This window comes from Octopus sinensis, linkage group LG2 (genome assembly GCF_006345805.1).
Source record: "Octopus sinensis linkage group LG2, ASM634580v1, whole genome shotgun sequence".
In the NCBI taxonomy this organism is placed as follows: Eukaryota; Metazoa; Mollusca; class Cephalopoda; order Octopoda; family Octopodidae; genus Octopus; species Octopus sinensis.
The window spans coordinates 97,302,600-97,327,555 of NC_042998.1; the positions used below are offsets into that span (position 1 = coordinate 97,302,600).

Sequence of the window (24,956 nt, forward strand, 5' to 3'; positions counted from 1 at the left end):
TTTTAATATAATAAATTTTGTTAAAATTCATTGTCAAATGTTACAAATTATTACTACATTAAAATAAGAAATTGAAATACAACTGTGAAATTAATCCTTTTTACACCAAACCAGCTTTTTAATACTAAAACCTTTAATTTTATAGTATTTAAATTTAAATTAAAACTTTTATTTGTAACTTTATGTAAAACTTTTATGTTAAGCTGTATTCCAAAGAAATTTTTAATAATGATGACGTTTGCTATTTGTTTTACTAAACCTTTAAAATAATTGACTGGAATAAAATTAATTGAACAGTATACTTCATTATAGATGTGGTTACCAGAAGGTTAAGATACAGCTCATTGGTAAAGCATAAAAACTGTGTTAGAGTCTGTCTGATAAACAGCATCCATTTCTATTTTGTAGTTGACTGGTTACTGATATGAAATGCAGTTGCTTTTAACCTCCAAATCCCAATTTCGAATGTCTTAAGACACAACAATTCTGATTCCTTAAAATTTATACAAGATAAAATATAGAAAAATACTGAAATACAAAGCAAAATAGAACAAAGCTGTATTCAGTTCTTCAACTCTTGTGAAGCATGTGCCGATCTACTATTCTGATGATTTCGGCCATCAAAACATATTGGCCCACTTGCTCATATTTAGGAACCAAACTTGAAAATGGGTTGAGAGAAGAGATAACAATGGCCTACATCATCATCAGCATCATGAAGATAGACATCACTGATATAAATTCAGAATACTGACTTTTTATCAACTGTGTCAGTAACATCTGTTACCTTCCTTGATTACAGAACAATAAAGTTGGAACAATATTTCTAAATAATTCACCATTTATGGTGCCAATGAAGGTACTTTTTATGAAAGATAAATTCAAGGGAATTTGTTCAACTCATTATACATTGGATTAAGTATTTCTTTAAACACTTCTACGTACTCTAATTTTCTGATCCACTTAACAAATAAAATACCAATTTTTATCAAAAATTTTCAAATTTCTTTAAATACATCTATCTATCCATTCATTTTCTTCACCCTGGTAGGGTAGTGGGGGTAGAGTCCTCAAGCATTTCCTCCATAGGGCCCACCCTATCAGAAGCAGCTATCATTAAACTATCTGGATGGATTCCTCAGCATCACCGACTGGCTCTGAATATTGTTATTCTTGGTCTACCTTTAGGCCTCCTGGTGGTTGCCTTAGCTTGAAGAATCTCTCTTGCAATTCTTTCCTACAACATTCTATAGTAATGAAACTGTGATCTCTCAACGTAGAGAAATAGTAACTCAACTTGGAAAGATTCCTCGATCTTTGAGCTACACACACTCCATTTGGGTCGCTTATATTTGTAATCATACTCTTTCAGTCATTATCTCAGGACCACAAATACAAAACTTAAAAAGTACTGGAAAAAAAATATATAAAATTCATAGATTTCTTACCATGTATACTGACATCAAAATGCTTTATTGCATCTCCAGCTGGATTTGAGGCTTGGCAAGAATATCGTCCAGTATCTTCTGGTTCAGTCCAAATAGCTTGTAATTGCCATTTATTTTCAATTTGAATAGCTCGCATATTGGACTTTTCTTCAAAGTCTATCAATTCATTATTTTTAAACCAAATAACATTTGGAGAAGGAACACCAGAAGTGACACATTCTAGCAACAGTGGTTTAGATTTATTGGCTTCAACTTTTTCTTGGATATGTCCATCTTGAATTTTTGGTGGGACTGTTGGTTAAAATAATATGACAATTAAATAACATATTTTAAAGATAAAACACTTAAATTTTCAGAAATGGGAAATGTTGCTTTAAAATAGCAGTAGGATACTTAAGGATTTGTTTCTTAGGCAGGAGAACATTGAAAATTGTGTTGTCCATACAAGGATAATAACAATCTAGATAATATATTCAGTCTGTTAGAACTTACCACAGCTTTGGTGCACCCAAAACTGAATATTTTTTATTAATATATAAAAAGCATCAATACGTTTTAAATTTGAATATATAGTCCATCCTGTATAACTGGACACTTACAAAACCTTTTCTTTTTAGGGTTTTGAAATAGCTACAAATAAAAGATGTTCTAATGAGGATGCTCGATGTAAATTTTGTATATCTTGTGGTTTTTTTTAAATTCTAAGTGTCACATTGACGTTTTTGATGACATACTAATAATGAAGAAGTATTTCATTTGGAAATAAGGTTCATCAAAAAATCAAGAAGTATACATAAATAATGTTGGTATATTCTTTTTATTTGCTGTCGTTCTGATCTAATTAAAGCTCTTGCTGTTGTTGCTTAGACTCAGATCAAACCAGATAAAGCAGACTTATGTTCAAAAGCATTCCAACCATGACCATCCTGTCATTTTCTATATCAGGAGCTACACTGTCCAATGTATCCTTCTCTTTTTAAGATAGTATGATGTGATTTGTGGGAGATTTGGCTGCTACTTCTTGCTGGCTGGGTGATCACATAGAGCTCCACTTGTTCGCTTAAGTTTCATAGTTTTTGTTTCTGGATTTTCGTTGCCCTCTTCTTCCATCACTTCTAGATTTTTCAACAATATCATTTTTATTACTGGAATTTTGACTTAGGCATCTCTAATTTTCACTTGTTTATTTAATATTTTATCATCACTTCCTGCCAGAGGTTTAAAGCATATCCATTTTCTTTTACAGCACAGTGAAACATTCTGAACTTCACATTTCTTAGCCAGTCTATTATACATAATTCACAGCCCAAGTATTATGCCTTATTCTGTGTCTTTGCTGACAAAATGACAATACTGTTTTTATCTCCACTCCAATTTCTCATGATACTTTTACATTTTCTATAGCAAGGAGGTAATACTGATCTCTGTTATAACAAGTTTTCTCTAATTACAACTGCAATTATATTATCAATGAGTGAAAAAAAAATTAAGGTATCTGAAAATTTGGATTAATATTGTCTTCCATTCCTCCAGGTTTGATAAAACATTACAATGTTATTTTCAAATTGCTTCAATCTTCTCGCTCTGACTTAGCAAAAAAAAAAAAACCCAAAAAAAAACAAAGCAATATTCTCATTAAATAGTCTTTTGAGAACACGAAATACAACATAATTCTAGAAATCTTTCAAATTTTCCTCATACATACCATTTCTTTTAAATTTGTCTATCTAAAAAAAGGCAGTTTCTCAAGCCACAAATTGATAGGCTATGAGGAGGTTTCTATGAGAATACTAGATACAGAGTGCATATAGTGAGGAATTAGAAGTCCAGGAAAGTGTTTACCAGTCTATTCTCAGCCTTCAGTTTTTCATTGCAGTAGCTCTAAAAGGAGGATATGTCCTCTTGGGAACTTCTATATGAAGATGACCAGATTTTCATAGCACAATGAATGGTAAGGTTCAAAACCTGAAAGAAAGTATTTGAATCAAAGGGACTTAGCATAGATTTGGCTCATTAGATAGCAGGACCTCCACAGATCAAAATCATCAGGCAAATGATATTGATCAGTGTGTAAAATAGTCGGTGATCATTCAATATTTTGTGGATAGTGCAGGAGGTAGGTGCACACTAGGTGAAGTAGCATGTTAGCAACTTAGCATCTCAGACACACTAACAGTATTTCTCATATTTTATGAATATTGATACAAAGAACAGTAAAATCAAACTGTCTGTAACTTAATGATGTAGGTGGTAGAGATCATTAAAATAGCATGGCTATAGACTTTAACGAACAAGTGAAAACCAAAGGTTATGTTCTGATTGATTATAAAGAAGTTTCTTTTATGCTCAAACTGTTTCTGATTAATGTGGCATGAGATTATTCCTAAATATCAGTGAAAGCTGGACAGTAAATGTTGACCATCTGAAATGAAAGAACGAATGTGATTTTGCTAGATGTATAGTTGAACTTTTAACTACTAGATGGAATTAATGAACTGAAACACTGGATATTAATTAATGTCATCAAGTTTTGCTTAATAATGATAGAAAAAATCAAAGTAGTATAAACAAAGACGTGCACGAACAAATGTTAAGTAGCAGTGATATCCCCCATATAGCTTTTTATATTTTGAAAGAAGAATGGTAAAGCCTGGGAAATTTGCAGGAACTCTCAAACTGGAGAAGTTAATGTATATGATGTTAAACTTCTTTTGATGATTGGTTGTTGGGGAAATGTTTAAAGGTAAGAAATTCCGAGGAGCAGTTGATAATACAGAAGTGATATGATTCTTGCTAGTTTTTTTCTGTAGCAGAAGAGACACAGAGATGAAGCAGTGTATTGGTTAGTTGGTGGTTGTAGCTTGTTCTTAAGGCCTTTGCACAGCGACTTAGCATGTTGGAGAATTCTGGGTTTAGTGGTTGTTGTGCGATGGAGTAAAGAAGTGTGGATTGCTTCATATCATTTGATAGAGGAAGATGCAATGATGGCAGGGTAAAAGGTTGTGTCCAGAGGATAGCAAGAGCATTCAGGGATGTTGCATCAGCTAGGAACATGGATAAATGAGGATGCTAATAGGTGCAGATAGTTCAGAATATCGAGTATTTTGGTTTCTGTGTCAGCAGAATCAGTATGGTTTGGATTTTATTATATTTTAGTATTACTTTTGGTTTGAATTAGGGATAGGGGCTTTGCCTCTGGCTATTCTTAACCTCTAAGATTGGTAAAGTTCCATGCTTAATGTTCTTCTTGAATAGTTGCAAGTTGGTAGCTGCAGGGAAAACAAGAGTAAAGAGAGATTTCCAGAGAGACAACATTCTGAAGAAAAAGAACTGGAAATAGGGTTAATGCCTGAGGCTTGAGAGTGGACATAATATTGGTGGTAAGAAGAGGAGAGATGGATGAGTTGAGATGGTATACAATCAGAAAGGTATGAAGGTGTTGGACTCATGATTGTAAGATTGTGGTTTCAGTTCCTGGACCAGGTGATGCATTGGGTTCTTGAGCAAGATGCTTCATTTCACATTGCTCCAGTCCACTCAGATAGCAAAAGTGAGTAATCCTGTGACAGATTGGCATCTTATCCAGATGGAGAATATGTATGCCATGGAAACTAGAAAACCAGCCTATAAGTCTATATGGTTTAGCAAGGATCTTTATCCTTTATCCTTTTTTCTATATCCTATCCATGTCAGTTTTATTTCAGTGTTATAAATCCCTTAAGTAGATTGCTTTTACTGCAGAAATTCTGAGGTGGTTCTCTGTGTAAAAATAAATTACAGATTTGCAATGCTATGTAAAAGAAAAAAAGCAAAAAAAAAAAAAAAGAAAAAAAGCAGAAGAAAATACAATAGGGTAAGAAGAAGAAAATGTAAAAAGGTAACTATTTTCCATATTAGAGGACTTGCACCAAACAAAATATAAAAACAGTAAAAGGTATAAAGTCAAAAATAAAAAAAAAATTAGGACTAGGATTGAAGGGCATGGTTGACAAACCATCAACACAACAAACGATTTTATCTCTGATTAACTATTCAAAAGTCATGACTGTGTGATTAAGAAGTTCACTTGGCAACTACGTGAGTTCGGGTTCAGTCTCACTATGTAGCATCTCAGGCAAGTGCCTTCAACTAAAGCCCTGGGCCAACTAGTGCTTTGTGAGCGAATTTGGTTATCGGAAATTGTGGGGGAGCCTGTTGTATATATGTGTGAATTAGTCTTTGAGTCTGCATATGTCTCTTCCCAACCACTTGACAACTGGGGTTAATTTGTTTACATCCTCATAACTTAGCAATTCAGCCAAAAAAAAAAAAACCCAAACAAAAACACCCCAATAAAATAAGTATCAGTCTTTAAAAAATAAACACTGGGATCAATATGTTCAACTGAAATCCTTCAAAGCAGTGCCCCAGCATGGCCACAGTCTAATGACTGAAACAAGTAAAAGATAAATGATAACAGGGGAGAAAAAGAGAGAGACAGATCATCAGACTAGGGTTAAATGTTTGATGAATAAAAGTCTGTTAAAAGAAATAATTGAACATAGATGTTAGTGAAGGATTAAATAAAACATCTGTGTTTGTGTTACTAGTATAAAATAACTAAAATAGTTATACTCATGAAAAGAAGAAAAAAAAAAACAAGCACTTAAGTATGAAAATATTCTATAAAGATAAGTCATGTTAGAATAGAAATTATCTTACCATGTACTTTAAGAATATACTCCTCTCTTGCTTGACCAGCTATATTTGTGGCTGTACAAGTATAAGTTGAAGCATCATCAATTTTGATATTGCTAATTTTTAATCTGCGACCATTGTTTGAAACTTGTAAGTTCTTATAGGGAGAATCTAAAATTGGTGTACGATTTTTTGACCACATGATTTCAGGAGTTGGTGTTCCTTGTACTGGACATTCAAATTGTATAGTTGTATCTTGGAGTGTCTTAAACTCTTTTGTAAGGCCATCCTGAAGTATAGTTGGGGGTACTGAAATTGATGACAGGGTGAATAATTATTACTTCTGGAAGAAATATTTATCAAACAATTTTCATAGTTTGGAAATTTTTAGCATTTAAAAAAATGTTTCATATTCTTACTCATTTAATTATGTTAGTGTTGGCAAATTTAATGTAGTAAGCCTTAAATATCTAATTAGAAATAATTAACTTTAGACAATTGTAGCTCAATGCCAGCTCTGGTCAAACTATCCAACCTATGCCAACATAGACAACAAACTTTAAAATATGATAATGATGATGATATATGTATATTTGTAATTATGAGCATAAAAAATTAGTACTCAATGCAGTTGTTAGGAGTTACATATATTCTTAACAGTTTGCCTCAGCTCCACATGTCTTAAAGTTTTTTGGACATGTAGGATATGTCCATCTGATCAGATGTTAGGTGGCAGAGACAGGCATGTTCTGTATGGTAGCATGAAATGTGAGAACTAGTGTACATGAGCAACTATAAGTCTTCTACATAAAAAAGCTGCAAAGACATGGCCAACCAAAAATGACTGATGGAGGCCTTAGTAGAGGGTCAGTACCAAAAGTAACAATTGGCTACAGAGTATTACAAGCATAAAATAGCATTTAAACTGGCCATATCTGGCCCAAATATTCTACTTGTTTTATGTTCAAACTGACCAGATCCACCATCTTACACCTACCCTACAATATCATTCTAAAAATAAACTATCACAGCTTCGAAATCTCTAAGCTACAAAATAATACATAATTAATTTTTTTTAATGTGAATAAATAAGCAATACATTTGACAGATAATCTGAATGCTAAAGGATTAAAGTTAATTTTTCTAATTAAATTTTACTTACCAAACACTTCCAGATTAAAGTTTCTCTGAAGTTCTCCTGCATCATTTTTGGCCACACAGCTATACTTTCCAGCATGGGTAGGCTTTGTATGAGTGATCATCAACATCCTTGCTTCATGTTTGAGTTGAACACCATGTGGAATGTATTCGAATGGAATTGAATTAAACATCCATTTAATTGATGGTTTTGGAACACCAGAAACTGGACATTCTAAGATTAAAGTTCTGTTCAGAACTACTCTGGGATTGTAAACTATATTTGATTCATCAATACTGGGTGGAACTACAAAGAGAGAAGTTAGTTGTTATAGAAAATGACATAGGAACAAAAACAGTTATATACACTCGATTGCTTAACATTTAATTCAAATGTGATACAATGTGTAATGTTAGTAGCATACATTAAAGATTGATAATAAGAAGGTTACACTGGTTTTAACATTTACATCTGAATTTAGAAGATCTGAATGAAGAAATAAAGGAAAATCAAAGAAGAAAAATTTTGATGCTATCCTTTTTAGTTAATATTTTCATTGGAAAAGAGTGTTTCCTAAACCCTCAAGTTTGACAAAATAGCTGAGTTAGTAGAACATCCAAAGAGTAGTTCAAGAGACAGTAGATTCAATTACAAATTAAAATTAAAAAAAAAACCCTTCTGGTATTTTTTATTATTGATAAATTTTATTTTTGAAAGAACGTTAAGTAACCAATACTATATTTATATGAAACTGCTGTTTTATTGTGTCTTGAAAAAATAAACATATGCGCTGGTTCCATTTCACTTCTTTATTTTCACTTGTCAATTGGTTAACTATTTAGCCAATTAAATAATCAGTTGTCTGATTAACCATTCAGTTAATCAATCAATCAATCAGCTAGGTCTGTCGAAGTTCTTTTGTTGCCATTTACAACCTCATCAACAACATACCCTCTTTACTCTTGCAGAGGTTATGAAAGGACTTTGACAAATTTAGCTGACTGATTGACCAAATAATTAGTCAAAACAATCAATTAGTTAAATGGTTAACCAACTGACTTATAAAAATAAAGAAATGAATATAGAACCAGCGCATATATTATAAATACATGCACTGGTTCTTGAAATGCAACAAAATTTGCTTCAGCATATGAGTTCATATCAAGAATCTTGCAAACCAAATACAAAACAAAATATTGCCATTTTCATTTGAAAAAGAAAAATGTTAAACTCTATTAGATTGTTATGTATTGTAAGTATATTTACCAAGTACATCCAGATCAAAATGCTCCAGGTCTGATCCAGATGGATTTTCTGCTATACAAGAGTAATAAGCACTATCAGTTTCACTTGCATTGCTTATCTTTATTTGCATTCCTTTTGAAAGAATTAATACACGCAGATCAAGTGGATCTGGAATAAAATCGTCATGATCTTTTAGCCATTTGATTTCAGGCATTGGAATACCTGTCACTGGACAACTGATAGTTACAGAATGACCTTTTATTATTTTCAACTTAGTATGGATATCAGTGCGATCGATTTTTGGTGGAACTAGTGGAAAGAATAAAAACCAAGAATTTTTAATAAGAAAAATAAAATAAAAATAACAATGGAGACAGTAAAAAGGAAAATTTGCTCCGGCTGCAAAAAAAAACAAAATATAGAAAAGATTAACTTTATTTCACATCACTTTGTGCATCTTAGGCTAACTTATTATCCATGAATATATTAAACATGTTTAAGGCTACATTTTGTAGACTATAAAACTCTTGGGTTTGCTGTTATTGATTTTGATTTTGATTTTTCCAGTTTCAGCTAATGAGCTGTGGCCATGCTGGGGCACCGCCATTTATGTAAGCTTTATTCACTACATCCATGTGAAAATTGAAAAACATTAGGGAAAGGTGATTCAGAATATTCTAAGTAACAATAGCCAATAATTGGATAATAACAAATATATGCTATTATCAATGGATAGAGGTCTTCGTGGGCATGATCCCAAACTCTATCCCCGACACTTTTGACTCAACAGATGGCAGGCTGCATTCTCCGCCTGTATCATAGCCCCATGGAACAAGCTACCACAAGATGTCATTCAACTACCCACCATTCCCCTGTTCAAAGAGGCTCTGGACAACCGTGGCGACTAAGTATAAAACTGTATATAACAATAACTGGGTTATTTTTCTTTTGTTTTTTTTACATGGCTTAAGCACATTGTGCTCTCCTCCTGCCAATAAATTTGATTTGATTTGATTTGAATTTGGCTGGTTCTGTCTAAAAGTCAATATCTGAAAAATAATCCAACTACATAATTACCACTGGTTCTAATTTTGTAAAAAAAAAAATATTCTTCAAAAACGTATCAATTATCTAAAATATATATAAATTCAAATAGAAAAATATTTGTTGAAGTTTTGAATGTTAGTTTAAGGTTAATATCTTAAACAAGTTTAAGAATTACAATGGAGCAATTACTGATGGAGAAACTCAGTATCAAAAATAGAGTCAAATTTATTATTAAATTTGTTTCAGCTGAGATTTTAAGCTTTGCTTGATGGCTCGTTCAGCCAATAAATAGGGAGTTACTTTTTGATTTTTAAAATAACATTTTTCATAAATAACATTTTGTTGGTATAACTAATTAAATATTTATTTTTCAGTCTTTTTCACATTTGTTTCCTTACTGGTCTTTATTTACTGCTATTTTCTAATTCATTTGTATTTGTTTCTCTCTCTTTCTCTCTCTCTCTCTCTCTGATATTCATAATGTTTATTAACACAGCATGTCTATCAGAGATGTTATCTCAGGACAAATACTGCCGTAACTAGCCTATCAACAAGGCATCTATGTATCATACATTAAGTACGATACATAAATGCCTAGAATCAACTCATGTTCCAAATATTATTTTAATATAATAAAGACAAGTTTTCAGCAAGTAATAACTACAGACCAAACAATTTTCATCAGCTTTTGTTCTACATTTGAAAATTAAAAATTTTACAGAGTAATTAAAGTTTTAAAAATTTCAAAATTTATAAAGATTTCGTAAATGCCTGATTTTTAAGAATAGATTTTAAATACTTTCATAAGCTAATAAAAATAAAACAACAAAAAAAACAACATATTTCTTACCCCATACAGCAAAGTCAAAATTTGCTCTTGCTTTACCAGCTATATTGGATGCTATACAGGTATATATGGCTTTATCTGTGAGTTTTACTGGTTCAATTATGAAGTTTTTGCCATTATCCTGAATAAGTATGTTAGGGTAGTAATCTGGCACAAAGGGCTGATTATTTCGCAACCATTTTATTGTGGGCTCTGGGATACCAGAAGCTGGACAATGGATGATTATACTTGTATTTACTGTTGCAGTAGGATTCGGGATTAATCTTCCTTCAGATATATATGGTGGTACTATAAAATAGAAAAAAGGGGAAGCTGTATTAGTTACAAATTAAGTAGTAAATTTCAATAATATAAAAAGAAAAAAAAGAAATGTTTCCTTCTTAAGCCATACCAGACTCATAAGGGCCAGTTTCCTTGGCAAATAAATTCCTCACCTGGACAGGATGCCGATCTGTCACAGGATTACTCATTTTTGGCAGCTGAGTGGACTGGAGCAATGTGAAATGAAGTGTTTTGCTCAGGAACAAAACATGTCACCCGGTCCAGGTATCAAAACGACAATCTTATGATCATGAGTCCAACACCCTAAACACTAGGCCATGTGCCTCCATAAATTTTAATAAGCCTCTAATTTTTTTGATATTTTTATTTTTTCCACTGATGTTAAAATATCACCATGATCCTCTTGTTGTTCCTCTCCTTTACCTTTAACATAATAAGGAATTTTTTTAGTTTGAGGAATAAAGAAAATGAAGATAATATTTTCTATAAAAATACTAAGATATATATATATATATATATATATATATATATATATATATATATATATATATATATATAATATATATATATATATATATTTATATATATATATATATTTAGGCACAGGAGTGGCTGTGTGGTAAGTAGCTTGCTTACCAACCACATGGTTCCGGGTTCAGTCCTGCTGCGTGGCACCTTGGGCAAGTGTCTTCTACTGTGAGTAGATTTGGTAGATGGAAACTGGAAGAATCTTTTTTCATATGTATATATATATATATGTGTGTGTGTGTGTGTGTTTGTGTTTGTCCCCCCCCCCCAACATTGCTTGACAACCAATGCTGGTGTGCTTACGTCCCTGTAACTTAGCAGCTCAGCAAAAGAGACCGATAGACTAAGTACTAGGCTTACAAAGAATAAGCTCTGGGGTCAATTTGCTCGACTATAAAGGCAGTGCTCCAGCATGGCCGCTAGTGAAAGAGTAAAAGAGTATATAAAAATGTAAGAAAACATTTAGTTATATTTATAGCAATTGGCAAAAATGTAGCTGCAATTGAATGAAAAAAGATAAAAATGAAAAATGTTTATGTTATAGGTGCAGGTATGGCTTTGTGGTCATGAAGCCTGCTTCCCAAGCATGTTGTTTTGGGCCCTGTCCCAATGTGTGGCACTCTGGGCAAGTATCTAGTACTATTACTCCAGGGTATCCAAAACCTTGAGAGTGGATTTGGTAGATGGAAACAGAAAAAAAGCACACACACACATACATACACACACGTGTGCACATATGTGTGTGTGTATTTTTGTGTGTACCTGTCACTTGACATCATATCATGGTTCTAAATGAGCACCATCTCTATACAAACAAGAATGTTTGTTTCCCGTCTGCTGTGAAAAGCATGTCTAGATCTGGGAAAATATTAACGTCTTTGAAATAAGTGAGTTGTTGTTCAGTCTTTCTGCATGGCACCTTGGAAAGTGTCTTTTACTACAGTCCCAGGCTGACCAATACTTTTGAAATGGATTTGTTGGACAGAAACTGATAGGCGGTGAGTTGCCAGAAACGTTAGCACACTGGGCGAAATGCTTAGTAGAATTTCGTCTGCCATTATGTTCTGAGTTCAAATTCTGCCGAGGTCGACTTTACCTTTCATCCTTTCAGGTTCGATAAATTAAGTACCAGTTATACACTGGAGTCGACGTAATTGACTTAATCCCTTTGTCTGTCCTTGTTTGTCCCCTCTATGTTTAGCCCCTTATGGGCAATAAAGAAATAAGAAACTGCGAGGAGCCTGTCATATATGCATATGTGTGTATGTGAGTGTGTGTGTGTGCATATGTGTGTGTACGAGCATATATATATATACACGTTTGCATTCTTATATATGCATGCATATGTTTAAACACCAAATATGAACTGACTTGGAGCATGACAACCCATACAATCCAAGATAGGATGGAAAGCAGAATGAAATGATGATGATAATGATGATGATGATGATGTATATGTTTGTGATATGTGTCTGTGTGTGTGTGTGTGTGTGTGTGTGTGTGAGAGAGAGAGAGAGAGTTTGCATATGTGTGTGTACATGTATGTGCAGACAAACCGTTTAATGCTTGTGTAGAAAGTGTGATGCTGTATAGTAGCAAGAAATGAGATTTGAATATTGATGATTTGCAAAACCTACAGTGAAATGAAGCAAGCACGAATCATTGGATGTGTACACAAGAGAAAATTCATATTTAGACACTGGACACACCTGTCTCAAACACTTTTCCTCCAGAATAAGATTTAGTTTTCCCCAGTAAATTTTGTAAGCAACTAACTTTTGATCCAACATAGAATTTTTTAGGTTCACATTTTTTATATTAAGTAATTTTTCTTTTCCTTACATACTTTCATTTCTCTCCAAATTTTCACCTCTCCTTTCTCTCTATCTGTCTCATCTCTCCTGTTTCTTCCTTTCTCTCTCTTGTACTTTTTCTGTCTTGTACTTTCTCACTTTCTGTCTTCTACCACACCATTACTATGTATGTGCATGTGTGCATGTGTGTGTGTGTGTGTGTGTGTGTGTGTGTGTGTGTGTGTGTGTGTGTGTGTGTGTGTGTGCATGTGCATGCGTGTGTGCATGTGTATGTGTGTAAAATGTGCTACATAAAAACAAGTTACAAGGGAAATAACTCTCTTGCTGCCCCAACAATATTACTGCCTTTTGCAATATAATAAATAAAATATTTTCACAGCTTCAATTCTCCAGCATGTTCGCATGCTCTGAACAATGTGGGAGATATCTGGGTAGTGATAACATTTGTTTTTGAACATTTTAGCTTAACATGGACAAGTCTTATAATTCATTGACGGTCCAAAATATTTTCCATATTTGAGGGGCTATTTGAAAGTAATAGTTGCCCTAGTAGTTAGGGGTGTTGCACACATGATCATGAAGCCATTGTCTTAATTCTTACTGGTGTTGTACACATGATTATGAGGCTATTGTTTTAATTCTCAGACTGGCTGTACATTGTATTTTTGAGCAAAAGACTTCGTTTCACATTGTTCCAGTCTACTCATCTATAAATGAATAACCATGCAATGGACTAAGCTTCTGATCAGAGGCAATGTTGGCCGGCTCACCAGGCCAGCAGAGTGGCATCATTCAGAAGATAAAATGATGCAAAGCGCATTGTGACTGGCTATGTATAACAACATCTGATAGTTGGATTGATCACGTGATATGTGTGTGCGCGCGCACACCATTATAGCCCTCATGTACCTCTGTATCTCCCTCATGTACCTCTGTATCTCTCTCTCTACTGATCCTACCTTACACATCATTCTGCTACTTTATGATCTATTCTCTTTCCTGAGCTATTCTCCTTCCTGAGCTATTCCTATATCTCTCATCTTACTTCTCTTCATACTGATATTTCCCTCCAACCACAGTTCTGCCCTTGTTCATCACTCACTCAATTCACTTGTAACCCCTGTAGTCACATGTCCCCTCTATAGCAGGACACCTGTGCTTGTCTATCTATCTTATCCTAGCCTTGCAACATCTGGCATAAAGCCACCTTCCTTTCTCGAATATTTCTCACTTACTATTGAGAAATTTTTTTCTTTTCCTCTCACTATACTTTTTGTGTCGTGCAAGTTACTTAGCAACCTCACCATTGCCAGCATCCCACCTCCCAGTATACTCTGTAACATGATTGGCATTAGGGAGGGTATCCAGCCATAGAAACCATGTCAAAGTTGGCACTGGAACTTAACACTGCCTTGCAGCTCACAATTCCAGTCAAGGACAATATGGAAAGTGGGCATTAAATGTATCGTCTTCATCATACATACATACATGTGTGTGTGTGTGTGCGTGTGTGCATGTGTGTGTAGCTCACTCTACTGAGTGGTTTGTGTTAGGAAGGACATCCAGTTGTAAAAACCATGACCAAACACACTCCAAAGCATGGCACAGGCTCCTGTCAGGCCAGTTTCTGTCAAAATGTCCAACCCATGCCAGATTGGAAGGAGAACGTTAAACGATGATGATGATGATGATGATGATCTTTTACTTTTTATTTGTTTCAGTCATTGGACTGCAGCCATGCTGGATCACCATCTTGAAATTTTAGCTAAATGTATCAACCCCAGCCAGCATTTACATTTTTAAAGCCTGGTACTCACTCTATTGGTCTCTTAAACCAAACTACTAAGTTACAGGGACATAAACACACCAGCACCGGTTATCAAGTAGTAGTGGTGGAAACAAACATAGACACAAAGACACACACATAGATGTATATATACATATATACAACAGACTTTCAGTTTCTGTCTACCAAATCCACTCACAAGGCTTTGGTTAGCCCGATGTTATAATAGAGGACACTTGCTCAATGTGACATGCAGTGGGACTGAACTCTGAGCCATGTGGTTGGGCAGCTGGGAAGCAAGCTATTTACTACACAGTCATGTCTGCACCTATATATATATATATATATATATATATATATATATATATATATATATATATATATATATATATATATATATGTACATATATATGTATATATAAAGTCACAAATGACAGAAAAATAGTTTGATGAAATTTTATCTAACAAGAAATTTCTAATATGACAACAAATTGCTTTGTGACTTAAAAAACGTAAGTAATTTATATTGACTTTCTTTCACCTGAGGACATAGCTTAAGTTCTGCATTATTTTAAAGTATTTTTTGCATTTTGCACTAATGCAGTCATATAAGATATTAACTATTATTAAATATAATAATATAAATTATTTACATGTTTTTAAGTTACAAAACAATTTGTCCTGATATTAGAAATTTTGTTTTGTTAAATGAAATTTCATCAAGCTATTTCTTTGTCATTTTTGATTTTACACACACTCTTTATTGTTTTCTGTTGTATTGTATTATATATTCTGTATTTTTTGTAGAATGATACATTAAGGGGCTTTTTTATGAGTACTGCTGGATTACTTGAATCTGTATATTGTGATTTATACATACATACATACTACATACATACATACATACATACATACATACATACATACATACACACACACACATACATACATACATACATATATACATACATACATACATACATACATACATACATATATAATACAAATAAGAAAATGGAGAAACGATTTAGTTGGTTCATCAGCTTTCAGATATTAGAATGTTGACTTATTCATTTAACAAAAACAAGAACCTTAATAACATACATATATACATTATAATTCAATACATATAAGATAAGAATACAATTATAAAAATCTTACATGTATTGAATTATAATGTATATATGTATGTTATTAAGGTTCTCGTTTTTGTTAAATGAATAAATAAGTCAACATTCTAATATCTGAAAGCTGATGAACCAACTAAATTGTTTCTGCATTTTCTTATTTGTATTATAAATTAATGGTAAAATGTTTCTTTACCTTCACCCATTTAATGCAATAGATAAGTTAATTGCATTGCAATTAAAAACACTTGTGTATTAAGAATTTGGGTATTATACCAACAGTATATTGGATAAATATTATCCCTTAGGGGGTTGGATCCATAACCCCTAACTTACTTGGTTTTATATATATATACACACAGTAATGGCTCAATATATGAGTTACTTTGTTTCCAGAGACCACTCATAAAGCAGAGCAATAATTTCCCATAGTAGCAATATTATAAATTGTAATTTGTTCCCAGAAAAATATTTTACCTATGAAATCTATAATACTTGTAAATAAATGGCAATACAACAACAGTAAACATGTAAAGAATATTTTATGTAAAGCGAAAAAAAATGTCAAGATCATTTATAATGAAAAATATCATTATTATAATCGTTTTCTGAATCACATACACTCACAGTAGACTCACACACGCCATCACTTGTAGACGTGATTATTGATTCACAAGCACTCATAGACTTGTAGATTTCTTTTTAAAAAACAAGTCCAGATTTGTTTGCTTAGAAGAAGCTTTTTTTTTTTTGCTCTCTATAAATTCCTTGGTAACATGCAGAAGCATTTGTTATGGTAGTAGAAACTTCTACACTTCATTCAAAATTTGGATCTCATGCTTGAAAAGTAAAACCCATAAACCTGGGGGTCTCGTAAAGTGGTCCTCATCATAAAGTGAGATATTACTGAGTGTATATGTATATATATAAATTAAAGACAAACCACTATTATGTAATTCAAGCAATGACAAACATAAACCAAATCATAAAGAAAAAATAAAATATATTATAAAACATATAACTAGATCACAAAAATTATAAAAAATGAATAACCAATATATAATAAGTAAAAAGACTACTTACATTTTGTGGCTTTAACTTCACATATATATTTATATTGTGAAATTTAATTTAATACTAAATTGAATTTTTCCCTGTAAGTTTGGAGTTATTATTATTATTATTATTATTATTATTATATATTATTATTATTATATATTATTATTATTATTATCATTATTATTATTATTATTATTATTATTATTATTATTATTATTATTATTATATATATATATATATATACATAGTATATAATTTTTAATATTGTTTAGCTTCAGCTACCACAGTAGTTGTTGGCTGTAAAACAAGTATAATTATCACCATCATAATATATTTCCTCTGTTGATTCCATGACAGAAAGTGTGTCACTCTAGTTTGTAACTATTAATATTTTTCTGGTAGAAAATTAAAATCTTTACATGTTTCATGAAACTTCAAATATGAAAATGTCCTTGAAGATTTTATTGGCATACTTACTTGAAACCTGTAAGTTAAAATGTAAATCTTCTTTCCCAGCTTCATTTATTGCAGTGCAAGTGTAAAATCCAGCATCCGAGATATCTACATCTCTTAATTCTAAGTAAATTCCATTTTCCAAATATGTAATGTGTCCTTTTTCTTCATTAACCAACTTGTTTCCTTTTAGCCATACAATCCTTGGGAATGGGACACCAAAAGCTGGACAGTGTAGTTTTATTGTTCCATTTTGTAAAACATTTGGCAATGTATCAGTATTCAGAGCATTAATTGATGCAGGAGCTATTGAAATAAAAGAGATAAAAATTGTAAATTAAATTTTCACTTGTTTTAGTATTAATTCAAATAAAATTTAACTAAATTATGCTCTGAAATTTGATCCGATTGATATCATGTAATCTTATAATGGGTAAGAGTGAAGGTGTGTTATGGAATTTAGTTAGGAAATTTGGTTCATGTTTGTAAGGTCATGAGTTCAATACCCAGTGGTGTGTTGTGTACTTGAGCAAGATACTTTATTTCACATTCCTTCTTCAGATATTCTTAAATGGAGTCACTTTCCAACAGAAAACCGATTATAACAGCGACTCCATCTAAGAATATCTGAAGAAGGAATTTCATTCCAAAATATCATATCAGACTATGGATTACTAAATTACAACAGGTATATAGTCCATTATAGTGCATTGTTGTACCGTTCAAAATTTTTATTCTTTACAAACAATGCACAATGCTTCAAGTGAACTACAATACTCTCCCATATTTATGTAGTTCATTGGGGTGAAGTATAATAAAAAAGGAAATATAAACATACCATAGACACTTAACCGATACTCGACTTTATCAGAACCAACTTTATTTGTTGCAGTACAGGTATAAATACCACTATCAGATAAATCTTCCCCTCTGACACGAAGCTGGCGTCCATCTGTTATAAATTCAATTCGACTATTTGCTGAGTTGAGAGGTTTTCCATCTTTAAACCAACGTACTTTCACCTTTGGAACACCTCTTGCAATACAATTAAGCTGGGCTGTTTCATTGATGAGAATTTTTGTGTCAATAATCTTTGATTCTGTTTCTATGTATGCAGGAACTACAAAGGAAATAGAATACATTTTAGTTTTTCCAGTTCGATATTTCAATTATAAAATATATCTGTCAATTCATAAGATATTTCAGAGAAATACTGAGTGAATTGTAACTATTTTCATTAAAGCAGGCAATATGTACATTTCTGGTAATTTTGGAAAATTGGAGATAAAATAGCAAAAAATTGGAGAATGTTTTTTCAAAAGGTTTCTGTCATCATTGTCACTGTCATTATTATCAGTGCTGTAGCCATCATCGTTGTTGTTATCATTGCTGTTGTTGTCATCATCCACCGCCTTCTCCTCATCATCATTATCAATTTCTAGTACTGGCTACAAATTTTGGTGGAGGCTGTAATCAATTGGATCAAACCTAATACATGAGTACTGGATTTGAGTATTTTATCAACCCAGGAAAGATGAAAGGTAAAGTTTATATCAGCAGGATTTGAATTCTGAATGTAAATGAATTCTGCTCAAAATGTCTACATTGAATGGTGTTTTCTCCTTTTATGCAAACTTTAATCATTAACAAAATCTTGAAACCAAATATTTCAGTCAAATACTTCTTTGGTTACAAACCAAAATTGAATTTCTTTAAATTAAAAATTTAAATCACTCAAGGAATTGGAGACAAAATATACTCACTTAATACGACTACATCAAAAACTTTTTCTCTCTCCCCAGCTGTATTCTTTGCATTACACATATATCGTGCTCTGTCTGTTATATTAACAGAATTAATCCTCAGAATTTTGTGATCTTCATTGAAAGAATAGTTTGAATTAGGGAAAGAAATTGGTTTATTTGATTTATACCATGTGATTTTGGGTGGGGGAATTCCAGATGCCTGGCATAAGAGAGTCAAGGACTTTCGAATTAAAATTTCTTTCCTTTTAACGTTTTCAGAATCTTTGATCCTTGGTGGAACTGTAAATACAAGAAAGGAATTCTCTGACAATCTTCATACAGTTTAGCACATATCCAATACATCAAATTGTCTTAATTAGATGCCAGAATTTACGGTAAAAGTTGTTATTTACTATAATGTTTTCTTTCATTTATCACCCAACTTGCCTGCATAGTTGAGATAATTGTTTTAAGATGTTTTATCTTAGTACAGTTGAGATATTTCATTTGTTTTGAGGCATTTTCTTCCTAGACATGCATAACTTCAGTAGCAACATGATGAATGATGGTTACATGTGGAAATATCTTATTTCATGACTTTGAAAAGACCTTAGTAGTTTAAATTATCTTACTAGTATGAAATACTGCAAATTCAAGAGGATCAAGAAATCCCACCTATCCAGAACTTTAGTGCTATTTGAAAATATATCTCCACCAGTTTCAGTGATGAAGATTCAGTTGTTCAATCAATTGAACTATCTACTCATCGGATTAGTAAGTAACTGAGTATTCCACAGACATATGTGCCTTTAACATAATTCTCAGACAGAATCATCATGACAGTGTGTGACAAGGCTGTGCATTTGAATTACAAGTACAATCCATCCAATGGGCTTCTACCCAGTTTTACTCTCAAGGCTTGAGTTGGCTTGACTCAATGGCAAAAGACATTTAATGTAGAGGAATCAAATCTGGCACCTCATGATTTCAAAGCAAACTTCTTAATCATTCAGCCATGCTGTTTCCACAATTTAGTGTTAGCTAGAACAATATTAAATGGATGGGTCATGGATATAAAGCCCTGCAATGTCATAGAATGCAAACTGAATTTTGGGCTTCAGCTAATACCAAAGTATAAACGGTGATTATTTTATGTTAACCAGTGATTACTTTGTGTCAGCAATGAGTATGTAAAATTATGGGATAGTTATGACTAGAATGCTTTTGGTCACAGGCCTATTTGATCAGACCTGGCCTAGGGTTAAACAACAACAGTAACAATTGGTTGTCTTTCGGTAGTAAACAATATAAACCAGATTTCTAAAAGATACCATAAGCTGTTTTAAGCAAGGCTCAGTAGAAACCTCCAGAAAAGATGTTCATAACATTACTAATGTTCATAAGATATTCTATCAGATTTCAGTGTCTTACCCTCTCTTGTTGAAAGATCAAAGACATAAGGTATAAGATCTAAAATACCCGAAATATTCAGTTTATTTTTCATTTAGATATTACATTACACTTCAGCAAGTCTTTCATATTTTGGTGCTAACAGAGACTGTTGAGAATTTTATTACATCAACATACGAAATATAAAACAGCATATGTTGTCACTTTAGAACTTCCAGATCTTTTCTGTCTTATTTAATATTTATATTTCTCTGTAGTAACCTCAACAGACGTGTAGATGAAGATATTAAAGACCCTCAATTAACTTCATGAAATCTCATTTATAAATAAACTGTTTCCTACATTATGTTTCTAGTTTTGTAAAGGATTGCTTGAATATAAGTCTATGCTGTGGAACACAAACTCATTAATATTATATCAAAACACTTTATATTTCCTGTGATCTTAAATTTCATTTCTCAAGCATTTAAAGTACATCTCTTTTGCTGAGAAGAAAAGAGAAGGCACTAACAATTGTATTACTGATAATAACTGATAATATTTTCCCATTTTGTTTTAGTGGTTCAGCAAAAGAATCCAAGAGAATAAGTACAAGACTTAGGAAACAAAGAGAGGGGTCAATTTATTTGACTAAACTCTTGGCTGCATTCCAATTACTGGACAATTAAAAGATAAAAAATAAATATTTATATTCTTTTCTACTCTAGGTACAAGGTCCGAAATTTTGGGGTAGGGGGCCAGTTGATTAGATCGACCCCGGTATGCAACTGGTACTTAATTTATCGACCCCAAAGAGATGAAAGGCAAAGCCAACGTCAGCAGAATTTAAACTCAGAATGTAAAGACAGACAAAATACTGCTAAGCATTTTGCTCAGCATGCTAACATTTCTGCTAGCTTGCTGCCTTAATAGATATTTGTATTGAATTTTATGTTGTGTCTGAATATCAATCCCTGCTTTTTTTTGGTGGAGGGGTGGGTGCTGATCTGCTATGAATGACATCGGTCAATTACTTATTAATGCCATTTTAATATATCTGAAATTCTTTCCCTCATATATTACTTCCATGAGGAAGTAATATATAAGCTGATGTTTGCTTAAAGTCACAAAATAAATAAAGCCTACAGGAAATAAGGAAACAGAATATCTTTAAGGAAAAAAGAAACATTAAAAATTAAAAATAAACATGAAACTTACCATTAATATTTACATTGTAAAGCCTTTTCATTTTGCCGGCTTCATTTGTAGCCACACATCGGTATTGACCTTTGTCTTCTAAGGTGGTATTGGAAATTTGAAGACGCCTTCCTCCAGCAAAAAGCATTAAATGTGTTTGGTCATCAAAGTCAATAATTTTACCGTCTTTATACCATTTAACTGTGGGTAGAGGTATCCCCATAACAGGGCAGTCAATAAATATGGTAGACTCCACAATAACACTGAGGTCTTGATCAGAGGCTGATTGCAAATTAATTTGTGGCGGCACTGGAAAAAAAAACAACCCAAAAATGTAAGTTCAAATAAATTTCTAAGTATTTTACTTTAGGTATAACTGAAATTTCTACTAAAAGGCTTTATTCTAAAGACAAAATGTACATCTAGCCATCATTTGCAAGTATGGCTCAGTATCATGTATTATGCAATTGTTAATTGCCTATGCATTCATGAGCATACTTTCTCCGCTTCCTCTCTCTTAACCTAGTGGAATACTCAAGATGTGATGGCTGGAGTAAAAGAGGGCAATACTAGTACCTGTCTGGTACTCTTTACAGCTCAGGAAACTAGAGCAATGTGAAAAGAAGTGTCTTTATCAAGGACATAATGTGCCACATATTTAGGAATTGAACTCATAACCTTATAATCATGAGCCAAACACTCCTAAATACTAGGTCACATGATTTCACATTTTACAGATTGTTTGTTTCTTCTCAAGCCATGCCTGGCTCATAAGGGCCGGTTTCCCGGTTTCATTGGCATATAGGTTTTCACCTGGAGAAGATGCCGATCTGGCGCAGGTGAGCTGCTAGATGCAGGAGGAAAGAGTGAGAGAAAGTTGTGGCGAAAGAGTCAGCAGAAGTTCGCCATTACCTTCTGGTGGAGCCGCATGTAGCTTAGCTGTTTCACTCATAAACACACGCATCACCTGGTCTGAGATTCGAACCAGTGATTCTTCGACCGCGAGTCCGATGCTCTAACCACTAGGCCATGTGCCTCTACACATTTTACAGATATACTTCAATATATGAAGCATTCAGTTGCATTTCAGTCCTCAAGATGCATCTGAAGTTGATTTAAAGATTTCAAATTGCATTTATATTATTAAATAGGTTATGAAGGTAGCAAGCTGGCAGAATGGGTGACACATTGGGGAAAATGCTTAGTGGGATTTCTTCTGCTGAGGTTCATTTTTGTCTTTCCTTATTTTGAGGTCAATAGAATAAGTATCAGTTGAATACTAGGGTTGGTTCAATCAACTACCCCTCCCTTCAAAACTTTCTGGCCTTGTGCCAGAAATTTGAAACAATTATTAAATAGGTTATTATCAAATGAAATTCATGAAATGATTGTGGTGCACCTGAGCACTGTATACAATAATTTCATTATTATTTTTAATGAATTTGAAATTATTTTAGAAGTGCAATAACAAACCATGAATAACAAACACACAGAAATGAAAAGAAAAGATTCTGATAAATGTCTCTCTTTTACTTGTTTCAGTCTTTTGACTGGTCATGCTGAAGCACCACCTTTAGTCGAGCACATCAACCCCAGGACTTAATCTTTGTAAGCCTAGTACTTATTCTATTGGTCTCTTTTGTTGAACCGCTAAGTTACAGGGACGTAAACACACCAGCATCGGTTGTCAAGTGATGTTAGGGGGACAAACACATACACACAAATACACACACACACACACACACACATATATATATATATATACATATACGTATATACAACGGGCTTCTTTCAGTTTCCATCTACCAAATCCATTCACAAGGCTTTGGTTGCCCAAGGCTATAGTAGAAGACACTTGCCCAGGATGCCATGCAGTGGGACTGAACCCGGAACCATGTGGTTGGTAAGCAAGCTACTTACCACACAGCCACCCCTGCACCTGAATGTTTCATAAATATTTATCTGTCTCTGAGTGTTTCATAGATATTTATCAATAGAATGGCTTTCAGAATACAGTGGAATTGTTTTTCAGTTTACAATTTGAGACCTTATATCATTCTTAACTTAAAAGTTCAGATTTTAGTTTCAATTTAGTAAATATTATATTTTGAAATTTTTTATATTCATGCAAGAAGTTTGTTAAAGGTCTTACTTTCATGTTAACCTCTCATAAATGATTAAATATTTTTTTTTACAAATCAAAGTAAATAAATGTTTGAATGTATAGGTTTGAATGTTTGAATGTAGCTATGTGGTTAACACATGGTTTTAGGTTCAGTCCCACTGCATGGCACCTTGAGCAAGTGGATTCTCCTTTAGCTAGCTCTGGATTGATCAAAACCTTGTGAGAAGAATTGCAGCAGCGTCGTCATCGTTGTCGTCATCATCGTTTAACATCCTTCTTCCATACTGGCATAGGTTGGACGGAAGCTGACCAGGCAGAAGACTGCACCATACTTCTGTGTCTATTTTGGCATGGTTTTTATGATTATTTCTTGCCAATGTTCTGATGCAATAATTGGTGTAAACAAAATATTTGATAGAATTTAACAGTTAGATAAAAACTATGAGAATATAAAATATATATAACAATTATAATGTCTACATTTAAACATGAGAATGCATTAAATAAACAAATGAATAAGCCTATAAAACAAAAGGATTAGGCAATATGTTAGATTTTTACCATGAACTTCAAGGTCATATAACTTTTCAAGCTCTCCTGCTATATTCACTGCTAAACATTTGTATCTGGCACTGTCATTAAGTTTCGCAAATGTAATCGTTAGTTGCTCTTTATCGTTAGATAAGTAAATTCTTCTTCCAATATCTTCTGAAGGCATATTTTCTCCATTTTTTAGCCATGAGATCAAAGGTGGAGGATCTGCATTAACTGGGCATTGTAAAGTGATGTTATTATTGATTATCACCTTTGGATTATCTTCGTTTATATCACCAGATCCTTCAAATGCCATACTGTCTAAAGTTGGTGGTACTGTAAAATATATAAATAAACATTATGAATCTATTTGAGGTGTTAGTACTAAATAGAAATATTTCATAAAGTTTAGAACGATGAAATATGGAAGTGGTAGATGAATTATAAATTTAAAGAAAAATGTAATGGAAACACATAATACATTTCATAGAAAGAAAGAAAAAAAGAAAGGAGGG

At 32.9% G+C, this 24,956-nt stretch overlaps 1 protein-coding gene across 2 annotated transcripts in view; it reads right to left on the minus strand.

The window, feature by feature from the left end:
* The window catches only part of LOC115225415 (hemicentin-1-like), a 410,505-nt gene that overhangs the window by 133,051 nt on the left and 252,498 nt on the right, over positions 1–24,956 (minus strand). For both annotated transcript variants that reach the window (XM_036498554.1, XM_036498555.1), the window contains exons 21-30: positions 24,469–24,777; positions 21,804–22,091; positions 19,215–19,496; positions 18,290–18,571; positions 17,476–17,757; positions 10,406–10,690; positions 8,530–8,817; positions 7,288–7,569; positions 6,150–6,434; positions 1,449–1,739 (exon numbers count right to left, since the gene is read on the minus strand). In XM_036498554.1, coding sequence (XP_036354447.1) covers positions 1,449–1,739; positions 6,150–6,434; positions 7,288–7,569; positions 8,530–8,817; positions 10,406–10,690; positions 17,476–17,757; positions 18,290–18,571; positions 19,215–19,496; positions 21,804–22,091; positions 24,469–24,777 — 2,874 coding nt within the window. The remainder of the gene's footprint in view (positions 1–1,448; positions 1,740–6,149; positions 6,435–7,287; positions 7,570–8,529; positions 8,818–10,405; positions 10,691–17,475; positions 17,758–18,289; positions 18,572–19,214; positions 19,497–21,803; positions 22,092–24,468; positions 24,778–24,956) is intronic.